The sequence below is a fragment of the Quercus suber genome, unplaced genomic scaffold (assembly GCF_002906115.3).
Source record: "Quercus suber isolate HL8 unplaced genomic scaffold, Cork oak 2.0 scaffold_67, whole genome shotgun sequence".
NCBI lineage: Eukaryota > Viridiplantae > Streptophyta > Magnoliopsida > Fagales > Fagaceae > Quercus > Quercus suber.
Genome location: NW_027069532.1, coordinates 1,280,115 through 1,293,548, shown reverse-complemented (window position 1 = coordinate 1,293,548; position 13,434 = coordinate 1,280,115). Strand labels below are relative to the sequence as shown.

The 13,434-nt window shown below is 34.7% G+C and overlaps 1 protein-coding gene across 1 annotated transcript; it reads right to left on the bottom strand.

The window, feature by feature from the left end:
* Window positions 1-148: 148 nt before the first annotated feature.
* On the bottom strand, window positions 149-6,949 carry LOC112028383 (uncharacterized). The gene is made up of 6 exons (XM_024061070.2): window positions 6,367-6,949; window positions 5,235-5,443; window positions 1,562-1,844; window positions 1,394-1,479; window positions 1,193-1,284; window positions 149-958 (listed from the first exon to the last, which is right to left on the bottom strand). The coding sequence occupies exons 1-6, from the start codon at window positions 6,712-6,714 to the stop codon at window positions 699-701; spliced, it is 1,278 nt and encodes a 425-aa protein (XP_023916838.2). The 5' UTR covers window positions 6,715-6,949; the 3' UTR covers window positions 149-698.
* Between the last annotated feature and the right edge of the window lie 6,485 nt (window positions 6,950-13,434).

Sequence of the window (13,434 nt, the reverse complement as noted above, 5' to 3'; positions counted from 1 at the left end):
ATGGTAGGCCTGTATAAAAAGCAAACTGCGTGATCCTCTTCTGAGTGCCCCTAACAGGTATAGGATCAAACTGACTAGCAAGGGTTGCAGAGTGGCATGCCACACTGTAGGTACAATATGATTAAACATTTAGTAACTTCACGGTCCAGAAAACCAAATAATGTTCAAGCTTAAAATTATACATGCCAAAACATTTATGTTCATAAAATTAGCTCAAATTATGGAGTACAATTTTGTACAAATAAAAATGTAGCGAGGCCTATATAATATACATACAGAGATAACTAAACTTTTTTATAATTGGCAACTCTCATTTTCGTACAATTAGCATCCAAAACCAACTCCCCACAACACAAAACTACTCAAATATGTGTTATCATCGGAATATCATAAGATCCATCATAAAACACACTTCTTGCATAGGACAGCAGAATAGTCATGCAGAATAGTCATTTCTTATGAATTAGATAATCATCCTCGTCCACTCCCCCTACCAGACCTTCCACAAATCCCATAGTCAAATTATTGTATGGCACTTCTTTGACAAGACGGATGAAGCAGAGCCAAATTTAATGTGATACCAGGATCTCAATACAATCCATATCCAAAAGAACAATTTGAAACGCTGGCTTGCATTCCTTTCCACGATTGGAGGTTATGCATGTTCAGATTAGAGATGACCTAATCCATGATTCTTTTCACCTCCGTTGTGAGTTGTGGGACAGAAAGAACCTATAATCTGGATGGTTGACTTGCAGTAGTCGGAGCCAGTTGTCAGCAGCTCGCAACAGTGAATTTACTTTCTGACATTCATAAACTCCATTGGGATTCCAAACAGAAACTTTGAACTTGTAGGAAGCAAGCCCGAAGATGGGCAATGATAGCTTGATGGACAAATTGGCACTAAGAACTTCTTTTAGTCTTGAACCACGGAAATGCAGCCCATCAGTGCTTGTAACTGCCCCAAAGAACATGAACTACATTAAAACAAACACAATGCAGGCAAAAAAGGATTGACAATAGACGCATAATTCCTGTGGCACACAAATACATGAAGGCACACACATGTACTCCAATCTAATAGGGGAACAGAGAATACAAATGCAGGCCAAAAATGAAATCACACAAGCAATCAAATCCACACATAAAGCGAGAGACAGACACACAGAAAGAGAGAGAGAGAGAGAGATACTTTGAAACGGTGTTGACAAAGAATGAAAGGTTAAGAAGCAGGCATCCAGGTTCTGCAGTGTCGGCCCTGTGGGTATCCTATATATTGGATACCTACATTAAAAAAAGATTGGAAAATAATAATTAATAAAAATGACAGTTGCATTAAACCAGCATTACAAGTTACAACATCATAAAGCCAGAAAAGATGAGAAAAACACACCATGCCACAGAAATCCAACTCGAAGGTGATAGATCACAGCTCTTGTATGTCCTCAATTCTGGAAACCGAGATGCAAGAACTTGAATCTGTTGGATGCAAGATGATTAATGTATGTTACAATAAAGAAAAGCCATTGCAAGCTAAAATGTTAAACGGTAATGAACTTGCCTTATCAGCCAAAGGTTCACGACTAAATGGTGGATCATGTTCAAAGTATTCGAACACAAGCTGACCCGGAGGACTGCAATTCTCACTTTCATCACTTGATGAACCCGCAAAGGTTTTATTTCTCAGTGAAATTCTTTTCAAACCCTGGATATTTGCATCAATGTTTGGCTGATTCCAAGACCCATTAGCCACATTACTTGCTTGTCTTTCTGCTCCATAGTCACTGCTGCTGTCACTACTTGACTCTCTGGATGACATGGAATCACTCTCCTCACCAGGCCTCCTGTCACAAGATGAAAACAACCATAAGGTGAAATTTAATAGTGTAAGCCAATGAATAGATCTGTAGGTGTGAACTGAAAGACTGAATACCCAAACAAAGACACGAGTTGTGGTCACCAGAAGAATACAAACTAGCAGTATTTTAACTCAGCAGACCAGGCCAAGAGCCTTGTAAATCAACTAGTTGGCACCTCCTGGTGTTTCCAAGAGACACATAGAGTTCAAATCCCCCCTCCCTCAATTATCGAATTATAAAAAAAAATAAAATAAAATAAAACTCAGTGCACCAGAAACATAGGCTGGCAAAGCATTGCAGCTGTTGCAAATGATTTCAATATGTATACAAAGATCTATTGATAATTTGTTTTTGTTATTATTTTTTGGGATTGGTAACTTATGCATGCAACTGATGGGTCTTGAACTTACGACCTCACCCTCCCCTAGCACTTACAAGGGGAGAAGGTGCTGATTGAGCTAGAGCTCATTGGCCTATTGAGTATAATAACACAGAAAGTGAAGATGCAAGATGGGAATAAAATTTAATAAATCTAAAGGTACTTCTGAATAATGTTAATTCTGAAAGTTAACAAGTCTCAGTCAAGAAATATCCAGCTGTCTAGAATCCAGGAAGTTGAGTCTTTATTGTCTTTGGTTAAAGAAGTCTTTGATGTTCTAAGAGACTATAAATATGCGTCTTTGTGTGCTTTACAGTTTCTGATGTTCAATCTGAAAACTTTTATGCCTAACAAACTCTTCCTTTATATAAAACCATAGAGAAAAATCTACTGATTTATGCAAATAATATACAGGCATTAACAACTTGATCTATAGTTCAGCTTGATAGAATATTAATAATAAAAGATGCTGAAAATTGGAAATACCTACACCAAATGTCCAAGACTTAGGGGTGAAACAAGCAGCTAGCCTGCTAGATTGAAAGTACTTAGCCAAGTGATACAGGTCAAAGGGCGGGAAGTAGAAATAAGGGAAAAGAGAATAACAAAGAAAATTCTAGGCTTCACCAACTAGATTCTTCCGCCTGAAATCCCTAGGCTTCACCATCTAAGAGTGCTTAAAATCGACACAAAGCTAGAGATAGAAAATCTCTAATCTATATATTCATCTTATTATCAGATTACTTTGGGCTTTAAATAGGGTACTGGATTACATCAGATAAGGAAGGAAATAAATCATAATTAAGATAGCAATCAAATCCCTTAAAATGGTCAAATTCAAATTCAAATCCCATAATCTGGACTAATGGAATCAATCAGCATTAATATAGTGTCTACATCAACTCTCCTTGTGTGGGAGAAAGTTGACCCCATTGAGTATAGCTTATGGCAACACTAGATGGATCACAAACCTTGGATTAAAAGGGCTTAAGGAGGACTTAGGCTTAGGCATAAGTGATGGGTTAGGCCTTTTTTTTCAACAAAAAAATAATTACACCAGGTTCATTTTTTTACTTTATTTATTTATTTTTTAATGGCGGTTGGATGAGAAGCTTGATTTTTTTTTTTTTGGGGTGGGGGGGGGGGTGGTGGGGGGGGTGAAGGTTTTGCCTTTGCTGTTTTAAATCGGTTGGGTAAATTATTGGGCTAATTGAAATGGGCTGAAATTTTCCTGAATGGGTCAGGTAAACTTAAGGACCTAGTGATGGTGTCTCAAGTTTTAACAGTTCTCTGGAAATTGAGGGCTTGGCAGTGTCCAGCAAAGCAATCTGGTGACATTTCAGCAGCAACGCAGCACGCGTGACCTCAGGCGATGGCAGTGGTACATCGGACCGTGGTATGTTGAATCCCTGGTGAGTGGGGCTCTTGAATGGTGATGGGGCTGTGGTTGTGGTTTGCAACCCATTGAGAGTGGGTTGTGGGCTTGATTTGCAGAATCATGCCTTATCTGCAATTTGGGATTGCGATGGTTGTTGGCTTTGGTGTGGGTAGTTGTTTTGAGATTGGGGATTGATGGTTGAGGGGTATTCTCTATGGCCCTTGATGCCTGAGTTCACCTTGGTTTAGTGATGGTGGGTGCTAGTGGGGTGTGTTTCGGGCTTGATGAGCTTGTGTCTAATAGGTTCAAATTAGGAGATGTTGGGGATTATTATTTAGAGGAGGCATGGTTGATGCATCAATGTTTGCTCTAATACCACAAGAAGTGGAAAATAGAAGTAAGGGAAAAGAAAATAGTAATAGGACAAATTCTAGGCTTCACCACCTAAAATATCTGTGTGAAACCCTAGGATTTAGTACTTAATAGTGCTTGGAATCACCAACAAGCTAGAGATAGGAAATCTCTAATATATATGATTCATCTAATTCAGCATAACAATAGTCTTTACTCTTAGATTACATTAGATAATGAAGGGAAATCAAATCATAATTAAGATAGCAATATAATGCCCTAAAACCCTTAAAATAAGATTCAAATCCCATAATTTCAACTCCCATATTATGGACTAATATCAATTAACATTAATCAGGTGTTGGCACAACCAAATTTTATTGTATTGTAAGGCAAAAGGACCACATTCCAATGTTTACATGCATAATCTAATAAGAGTACATAATCACAAGCAACAAAAGGATGGGCAACATGGATGTGAAAATATTACTCTAAAGTCTAAACTTTTAAAGGTTACATAAAACAAGCCAGGTATAATGTCTTTTTTTTTTTTTTGGATAGGTTAAGCCAGGTATAATGTCATTGCCTTGTTGGAAAGAGAAAAGAGAGAGCCTCACGGACTTAAAAAAATGACTTAGGAGGGACAACATGTAAATTATACAACTTGTAGATAAAGCACAAGACAGACATGCACAGCCCTCTGAGCTTATGACTCATCAACAATAAGAATGTTGCGAGTAATAATTGTCTTCTGAAGTGGACTCAAGAGATCAGATTCATATTACCCAAAACCAGGAACAAGAAAACCCAAAATCCTATTAATTAAAATAAATAGCAGGCTTCATCAAAATTGAGTGTTTCTCCACACAATAAGATATAAATAAAATCTGTCACAACCTAAATATAAAAAAATAAAATAAAAATACAAAATGCACCAAGTAGAGAGCCAAACAAGCACATTGCATGTAGTTGCTATTGTACATTGATATCTAAGATACATGCTTGTGTCAATATTATAAAATTAGCTTTGCGACAAACAATGGGGGTTCCATAATTGTGATGAAGATTCCCTAATCCATCGATCATTTCATGAAAAAGTAAATTCTTTGTAAAAAAGTCCTCTAAAAGAAAAATTTTATACTTGGGGCACCCAAATCCGAAATCCGTATAAATCACTAGAAACCATATACCCAACATTCATCTGAAATGAAGTCACTCAATTCAATCTAAAATACAAAAACATTTATAAAACCTTAGGATTCCTCACCTTTGTCGTGAAGAAGGCTTTGATGGATCTATATACAGCTGAATGCCAGACAAGTACGGCACATAATACTGAACAACTGAGTCACTCCCATTCAACAAAAGGGGCACACCTGCTCCATATGCACTCCACTCCTTAAAGGACTCCCATAGATCGCCAAGCACGAAGTACGGATTCAACACAGCTGGCTCACAAGTTCTCCATCCCCTCATCTAATATTAACCCAAACAATACCATTAATAAATATAAAACAATTCACTAGTAAAATTATTTATAAAAAAAAAAACCTTCAACTAATTCCATTTTATGAACTTCAATTCTTAACATCAAATAACCCAATTTTTCATAAAATTTAATCTGACTCAATTGAGTCAGATGGCCACATCACTGTTGTTTACTAAATATTCCAAATGGGTCAAGGATTTAAATTTTTTTTTTGGATAGGTAAATAACGTAAGTTACACACACACCAATGGGTCATGAACCCATGGCTTCACCCTCCACCAGTGACCAGACACTTGCAAGGGGAGGAGGTTAGGTGCCAGTTGAGCTAGAACTCATTAACAAGAGTTAAAAACTTCAACTAATTTGTTTTCTGGAATTCACTTCTTAAAATCAAATAAACCCAATTTCTATAACTCAGTCTAGCTCAATTGGTTTGGATTGTACTATCTCTTCTGTTTCCTAATTAATCCCAATTAGGGTTTGAACATTTCAATCAAAGAGACAAAATGCAGGCAATATAAAATCTGGGTTTTAGTTACAAATCATAAAGTTCCAAACTTTCATAATTAAGAACCTACTAACAAGCCTATTTCCTCATTAATCCCAATTACAAGGGTTTAAAGTTTATACATTTTGACCAAAGTGACAGAATGCAAACAATATAAAAATCTGAGTTTTACTCACAAATCATTAAGTTTCGAAATTGCATCAACAAGAACCTTATAACAAGTCCATTTCCTAATCAATCCAAATTACAAGGTTAATATAGGCAATTTAAGAACTGGGTTTTGATTACAAACCATAAAGTTTCAAAATTTATTTAGGAACCTAACAATAAGCCTAATTTCACAACCATCACATCTCCCATTACCCAAAATCACACAAAAACCTTAAATAGCAAAGAAATTACCTTAGGTAAATACTGGGCTGTGACCACCGGAGTAGTGTGCTCCAAGAACCGATCCAAATTCGTTTCACCGGAACAGCTCAAACCCAAACTTGAATCCGGAACCGAACAATCTGATTTCGACAAAGACGAGGTCGAAGAAGAAGAAGAAGAAGAAGACGAACAACAAGCACTCGTAACCATCGTCATCGTCGACGACGAAGCCCTCTGCTGCTGCTGCTGCTGCTGCTGCTGCTGCTGTTGTTGCTGTTCTTGTCGCTGTTGCAGTTGTTGTTGTCGTCGCACGTGCGGCGGATTGTAAAACCGGTTCTCTCCGCGGTTACGAGAAACCGACACACCGGAGGCTGACATTATTGTTGTCGGACGAGAAGAACAACGGCGTCGTTTTTACGTAAAGTACTTTCAAATTATATTTTTAGAAAGTTAGGGTTATTTCGAAAATTAAAATTGTTTTTTTTTTAATTAAGAGAAAATAAAAAAAGGGAAGCGGCGATTTGAGAATAGAGAGAGTTCAGAGACACAAAAGGCAGTGTGTGTTTTTGTGTGAAAATTCAATTGTGACTTTTTTTTTTCTTTTTTTGGTGTGCTTTGATATTTTGTTTGTATTTTATTCATATTTTAATATTTCGAGAGAGATCTATGTCGGGATGACGAAATTGCCCCTTTTTCTGGGTATTTTTCAGTTTTGGAGTTTGGTAATTATGAGAGAAAAGGACTGTTGGAGGGTTGGGACTTGGGAGTGGGTGGTTCGTTATATTCGGCGAATCTTTACGAGTTTTAACTTTTCAACTACTTTTATGCGTCGGTCGGTGTCAGATTCTGGAGGTCAGTGTTTTCTACTACTGTTACTACACGCTCTACTAGGCTTGCTTAGAGCAACCTCATCGTTTGTTTAAATTTTTTATCTATTTTATAAGGAGAATTTTTTTTTTTTTTTTCCATTTTAAACGTTTATTTTTATAAAATACTTACATCGATTTATTTTACACATTTATTCAATAAAATATTTATTCTTTTACATGTTTTTATTATTTTCTTATTGATGGCATTTCTCTCTCTCTCTCTCTCTCTCTCAGACCCAACCACCGTCATCATCACCTAGCCACCATCAATCTAAAACCCAAATCTCTCAGATCCAAGCTCTGTGATTTTTTTTGTTTCTCATTCTCATGATTGATCGGAGCCCAGATCAAGCCAAAACCCAGAGCCATTCAAGTCAAAACCTAAGGTTGATCGGAGCGAAGGTTGATCAGACCCATTCAAGCTGAAGTCGACGCCAACGAAAAGGACGCCATGTTCTCCGTTTACTAGATCGCCAACTCTGACCCACTTAATGACTTGGCCACTGATTCACCAATCTTCCACAACAACAATCACAACAACAAGGACACCTCTTCTTGGATCGGACAGTTTGATTTCGCCCCCTTCAATGGAGATGGAGCTTGAGGAAGGCTTCACTCTTAGGGAATGGAAGAGGCTGGACTAAGGTACTGAGGGATCAGAGAGAGAGGTGAGAGTAGAAGCTGAAAAGGAGAGAGTGAGGTGAGGAGAGAGAAACAAATAATAAATTAATAGATAGATGAGCTATAGTAATCGTGTAAATATACACGGTTAATGTAGCTCATGGAAATATTTGCACATCTTTACACATTTTTACACCCACTGATGTGGGTGTTTTTTTGCTCAAAATGTGTAAAATGTGTACTTTTTTCTATTTTAGAAGACTATACAAGACCTGATGTGGTTGCTCTTATGTTTTGGAATAGGAATTATAGGATACGTTGTATTGCCAATATATATATATATATATATAGATTGGCAGCTTAGAATTTTTCCGTTAAGAAATTTAAATTATAAAAAATTTAATAAAAAAATAATTTCATATATTAACAACAATAACAAAAAACACATCATATCATATTATCATATTATTTATACTACTATTTAAGGGACTGCACTTGTTTGGACGGATTTTTTTTTTCCAAAATACCCTTATTTCCTTAGGTTTAAATAAAGACAAAACTAAAGGATAATTTGGTAAAACTACGTATTTTAACTCCCACTAAAACATTGCCAACAAAATAGGACAACTTTTTTTTTTTTTTTTTGTGATTAATGATTAATAGGACCTGGGTTAAACATTTTCAATTTTTTTTAATAGAATTTGTTTTCCCATCCATCTCCTTAAATTTAGCAAATTATTAACATAAATCTCTTTTTCTCTTTATCTTCGGTTACCTTTTTTTTTTATTTTTTTATTTTAAGGGAATTATGTATGGTTCGTTGGTAACTTTAAAGAAAAGAAGCAAACTCTCTAACAAAATCAAGCAGGTTTTATTATTAAAAAAAAAAAAAATCAAGCACCTTTTTTCATTAAAAAAAAAATCAAACAAACATGAGATCATGGAGTAAAAGGAGAGGATGGATACCGCATTACCCAAAAAAGTGTGGGGAAAGAAAAGTTAAGTAAAATGAGTTTAATCGGATTTGATGGTTGGCAGAAAAATAAAGCTTCAAGCACGTTTTGTTATTAAAAAAAAAAAAAATCAAGCACTTGTTTTTGTTTTTTTAATCTCAAACGAAAAGAATCAAATTTAAAAGAAAGTGATGAACTTCAAATTAAATAGTTTTTAACAGTTTCCATCATGAACGCCTTTTACTAACTCACATTCAAATAATTTACATAACTAACAAGCACCAACACTTCTTCTTGCTATAAAACAACACAAACTTCTCCTCCCTCAAACTGTTTCCAACAACACAAAGCAGATGCTAATGGTGAATCCTTATCGACATCTCCCTTTGTTTACGTTTATTTACTTTTATCTCTATTTTTACTTAAATTTTTTTACTTTTTCAACAGGAATCAACGAACCGTATTAGGATTTTCATACCAGTAGACCAAGCCTTGGCGTCTTCATCCACTCCATCAATGACTTAGTAGCCGACGACATTAGAGAGAAGAAGCACTGACATGTTCATGCAAACCTTTCTTTCACACTTCAAAGTTGAGAAGAATCCTTCCCATCAAAAAGTAATAGTTTTTCTTGGCCTATCATTTCTAACAAACTCAATCTCGGCCCTTCCTATCAAAAAAGAACTCAATCCCTTTTTTTTTTTTGTCTTCAGTGCATGTTTAAGATTTTCACCGCAAACAAACTCAATCGTTGTTTTGTTTTTAGTGCATGTTTAAGATTTTCACCGCAACAAACTCAATCTCTCACAATCCAAGGTATGTTTAAGATTTTCACGTAGATTTTCTGAAAAGTAGTAGAGCGACATCTTTATTCTTTTACACTGGACAGAGATTTTCTAAGGGTTTTTTTTTTCTTCTCTCCCTCTCTCTTTGCTTATGATACTTCTGTATGAGATTCTTCTTTTTATTATTTTTTAATAACCTTCTGTATGAGGTTCATAACATTGTGATATGCCACGTCGTGGTTGACATTGTGTGCCTAATACAATCATGTATAGAAAATATGGTACATGTTTGTTTATTCATACAAAACATAGATGAATGCCATTAATTCATCTACTTGGGATGTTAATTTCAAATTATATATATATATATATATATATTTGTTACATATTTATACCAAAATGTGGAATTTGATATGTTTTGGTTGTTTAATTCTTTACATTAGTGTTTTACGGATTGTAAAACCGGTTCTCTCCGCGGTTACGAGAAACCGACACACCGGAGGCTGACATTATTGTTGTCGGACGAGAAGAACAACGGCGTCGTTTTTACGTAAAGTACTTTCAAATTATATTTTTAGAAAGTTAGGGTTATTTCGAAAATTAAAATTGTTTTTTTTTTAATTAAGAGAAAATAAAAAAAGGGAAGCGGCGATTTGAGAATAGAGAGAGTTCAGAGACACAAAAGGCAGTGTGTGTTTTTGTGTGAAAATTCAATTGTGACTTTTTTTTTTCTTTTTTTGGTGTGCTTTGATATTTGGTTTGTATTTTATTTATATTTTAATATTTCGAGAGAGATCTATGTCGGGATGACGAAATTGCCCCTTTTTCTGGGTATTTTTCAGTTTTGGAGTTTGGTAATTATGAGAGAAAAGGACTGTTGGAGGGTTGGGACTTGGGAGTGGGTGGTTCGTTATATTCGGCGAATCTTTACGAGTTTTAACTTTTCAACTACTTTTATGCGTCGGTCGGTGTCAGATTCTGGAGGTCAGTGTTTTCTACTGCTGTTACTACACGCGCTACTAGGCTTGCTTAGAGCAACCTCATCGTTTGTTCAAATTTTTTATCTATTTTACGAGAAAAATTTTATTTTTTTTTTATTTTAAACATTTATTTTTTAAAAATACTTACATCAATTAATCTATTTTACACATTTATTTAATAAAATATTTATTCTTTTACATTTTTTTATTATTTTCTCATTGATGGCCTCTCTCTCTCTCTCTCTCAGATCCAACCATCGTCATCATCACCTAGCCACTATCAAGCCAAAACCCAAATCTCTCAAACCCAAGCTCTGTGATTTTTTTTGTTTCTCATTCTCATGATTGATCGGAGCCCAGATCAAGCCAAAACCCAGAGCCATTCAAGCCGAAACCCAAGGTTGGTCGGAGCGAAGGTTGATCAGACCCATTCAAGTCGAAGTCGACGCCAACGAAGAGGACGCCATGTTCTCCGTTTACTAGATCGCCAACTCTGACCCACTCAAGGACTCGGCCACTGATTCACCAATCTTCCACAACAACAATCACAACAACAACGACACCTCTTCTTGGATCGGACAGTTTGATTTCGCCCCCTTCAATGGAGATGGAGCTTGAGGAAGGCTTCACTCTCAGGGAATGGAAGAGGCTGGACTAAGGTACTGAGGGATCGGAGAGAGAGGTAAGAGTAGAAGCTGAAAAGGAGAGAGTGAGGTGAGGAGAGAGAAACAAATAATAAATTAATAGATAGATGAGCTACAGTAATCGTGTAAATATACACGGTTAATGTAACTTATGGAAATATTTGCACATCTTTACACATTTTTACACCCACTGATGTGGGTGTTTTTTTACTCAAAATATGTAAAATGTGTACTTTTTTCTATTTTAGAAGACTATACAAGACCTGATGTGGTTGCTCTTATGTTTTGGAATAGGAATTATAGGATACGTTGTATTGCCAATATATATATATATATATAGATTGGTAGCTTAGAATTTTTCTGTTAAGAAATTTAAATTATACAAAATTTAATAAAAAAATAATTTCATATATTAACAACAATAACAAAAAACACATCATATCATATTATCATATTATTTATACTACTATTTAAGGGACTGCACTTGTTTGGACGGATTTTTTTTTTCCAAAATACCCTTATTTCCTTAGGTTTAAATAAAGACAAAACTAAAGGATAATTTGGTAAAACTACGTATTTTAACTCCCACTAAAACATTGCCAACAAAATAGGACAACTTTTTTTTTTTTTTTTTGTGATTAATGATTAATAGNTTTAGCAAATTATTAACATAAATCTCTTTTCTTCTCTTATCTTCGTTACTTTTTTTTTTTTTTTTTAAGGAATTATGTATGGTTAGTTTAACTTTAAGAAAAGAAGCAAACTCTCTAACAAAATCAAGCAGGTTTTATTATTAAAAAAAAAAAAAATCAAGCACGTTTTTTCATTAAAAAAAATCAAACAAACATGAGATCATGGAGTAAAAGGAGAGGATGGATACCGCATTACCCAAAAAGTGTGGGGGAAAAAAAGTTAAGTAAAATGAGTTTTAATCGGATTTGATGTGGCAGAAAAATAAAGCTTCAAGCACGTTTGTTATTAAAAAAAAAAAAATCAAGCACTTGTTTTTGTTTTTTTAATCTCAAACGAAAAGAATCAAATTAAAAGAAAGTGATAAACTTCAAATTAAATAGTTTTTAACAGTTTCCATCATGAACGCCTTTTACTAAACTCACGTTCAAATAATTTACATAACTAACAAGCACCAACACTTTTCTGCTATAAAACAACACAAACTTCTCCTCCCTCAAACGTTTCCAACAACACAAAGCAGATGCTAATGGTGAATCCTTATCAACATCTCCCTTTGTTTACGTTTATTTACTTTTATCTCTATTTTTACTTAAAATTTTTGCTTTTTCAACAGAATCAACGAATCATAATCAGGATTTTCACTACTAGACCAAGCCTTGGCGTTTCATCCACTCCATCAATGACTTAGTAGCCAACGACATTAGAGAGAAAAGCACTGACATTCATGCAAAACCTTTCTTTCACACTTCAAAGTGAGAAGAATCCTTCCCATCAAAAAGTAATAGTTTTTCTTGGCCTATCATTTCTAACAAACTCAATCCTGGCCCTTCCTATCAAAAAAGAACTCAATCCCCATTTTTTGTCTTCAGTGCATGTTTAAGATTTTCACCGCAAACAAACTCAATCGTTGTTTTGTTTTCAGTGCATGTTTAAGATTTTCACCGCAACAAACTCAATCTCTCACAATCCAAGGTATATTTAAGATTTTCACGTAGATTTTCTGAAAAGTAGTAGAGCGACATCTTTATTCTTTTACACTGGACAGAGATTTTCTAAGGGTTTTTTTTTTTTCTTCTCTCCCTCTCTCTTTGCTTATGATACTTCTGTATGAGATTCTTCTTTTTATTATTTTTTAATAACCTTCTGTATGAGGTTCATAACATTGTGATATGCCACGTCGTGGTTGACATTGTGTGCCTAATACAATCATGTATAGAAAATATGGTACATGTTTGTTTATTCATACAAAACATAGATGAATGCCATTAATTCATCTACTTGGGATGTTAATTTCAAAATTTTTTTTTTTATATATATTTTTGTTACATATTTATACCAAAATGTGGAATTTGATATGTTTTGGTTGTTTAATTCTTTACATTAGTGTTTTCAAAAAAAAAAAAAAAAAATTACATTAGTTTCTCCTTTCCACGGTTGTTGATGAAATAATTAGCTTGAATCACCTATACATTAAACAATTTTTTGTTGGTGAATTTTTTTTTTTTTTTTTGTAAATAATATTAAAACAGTTTTTTTCCTCTCTCTCATGTTAT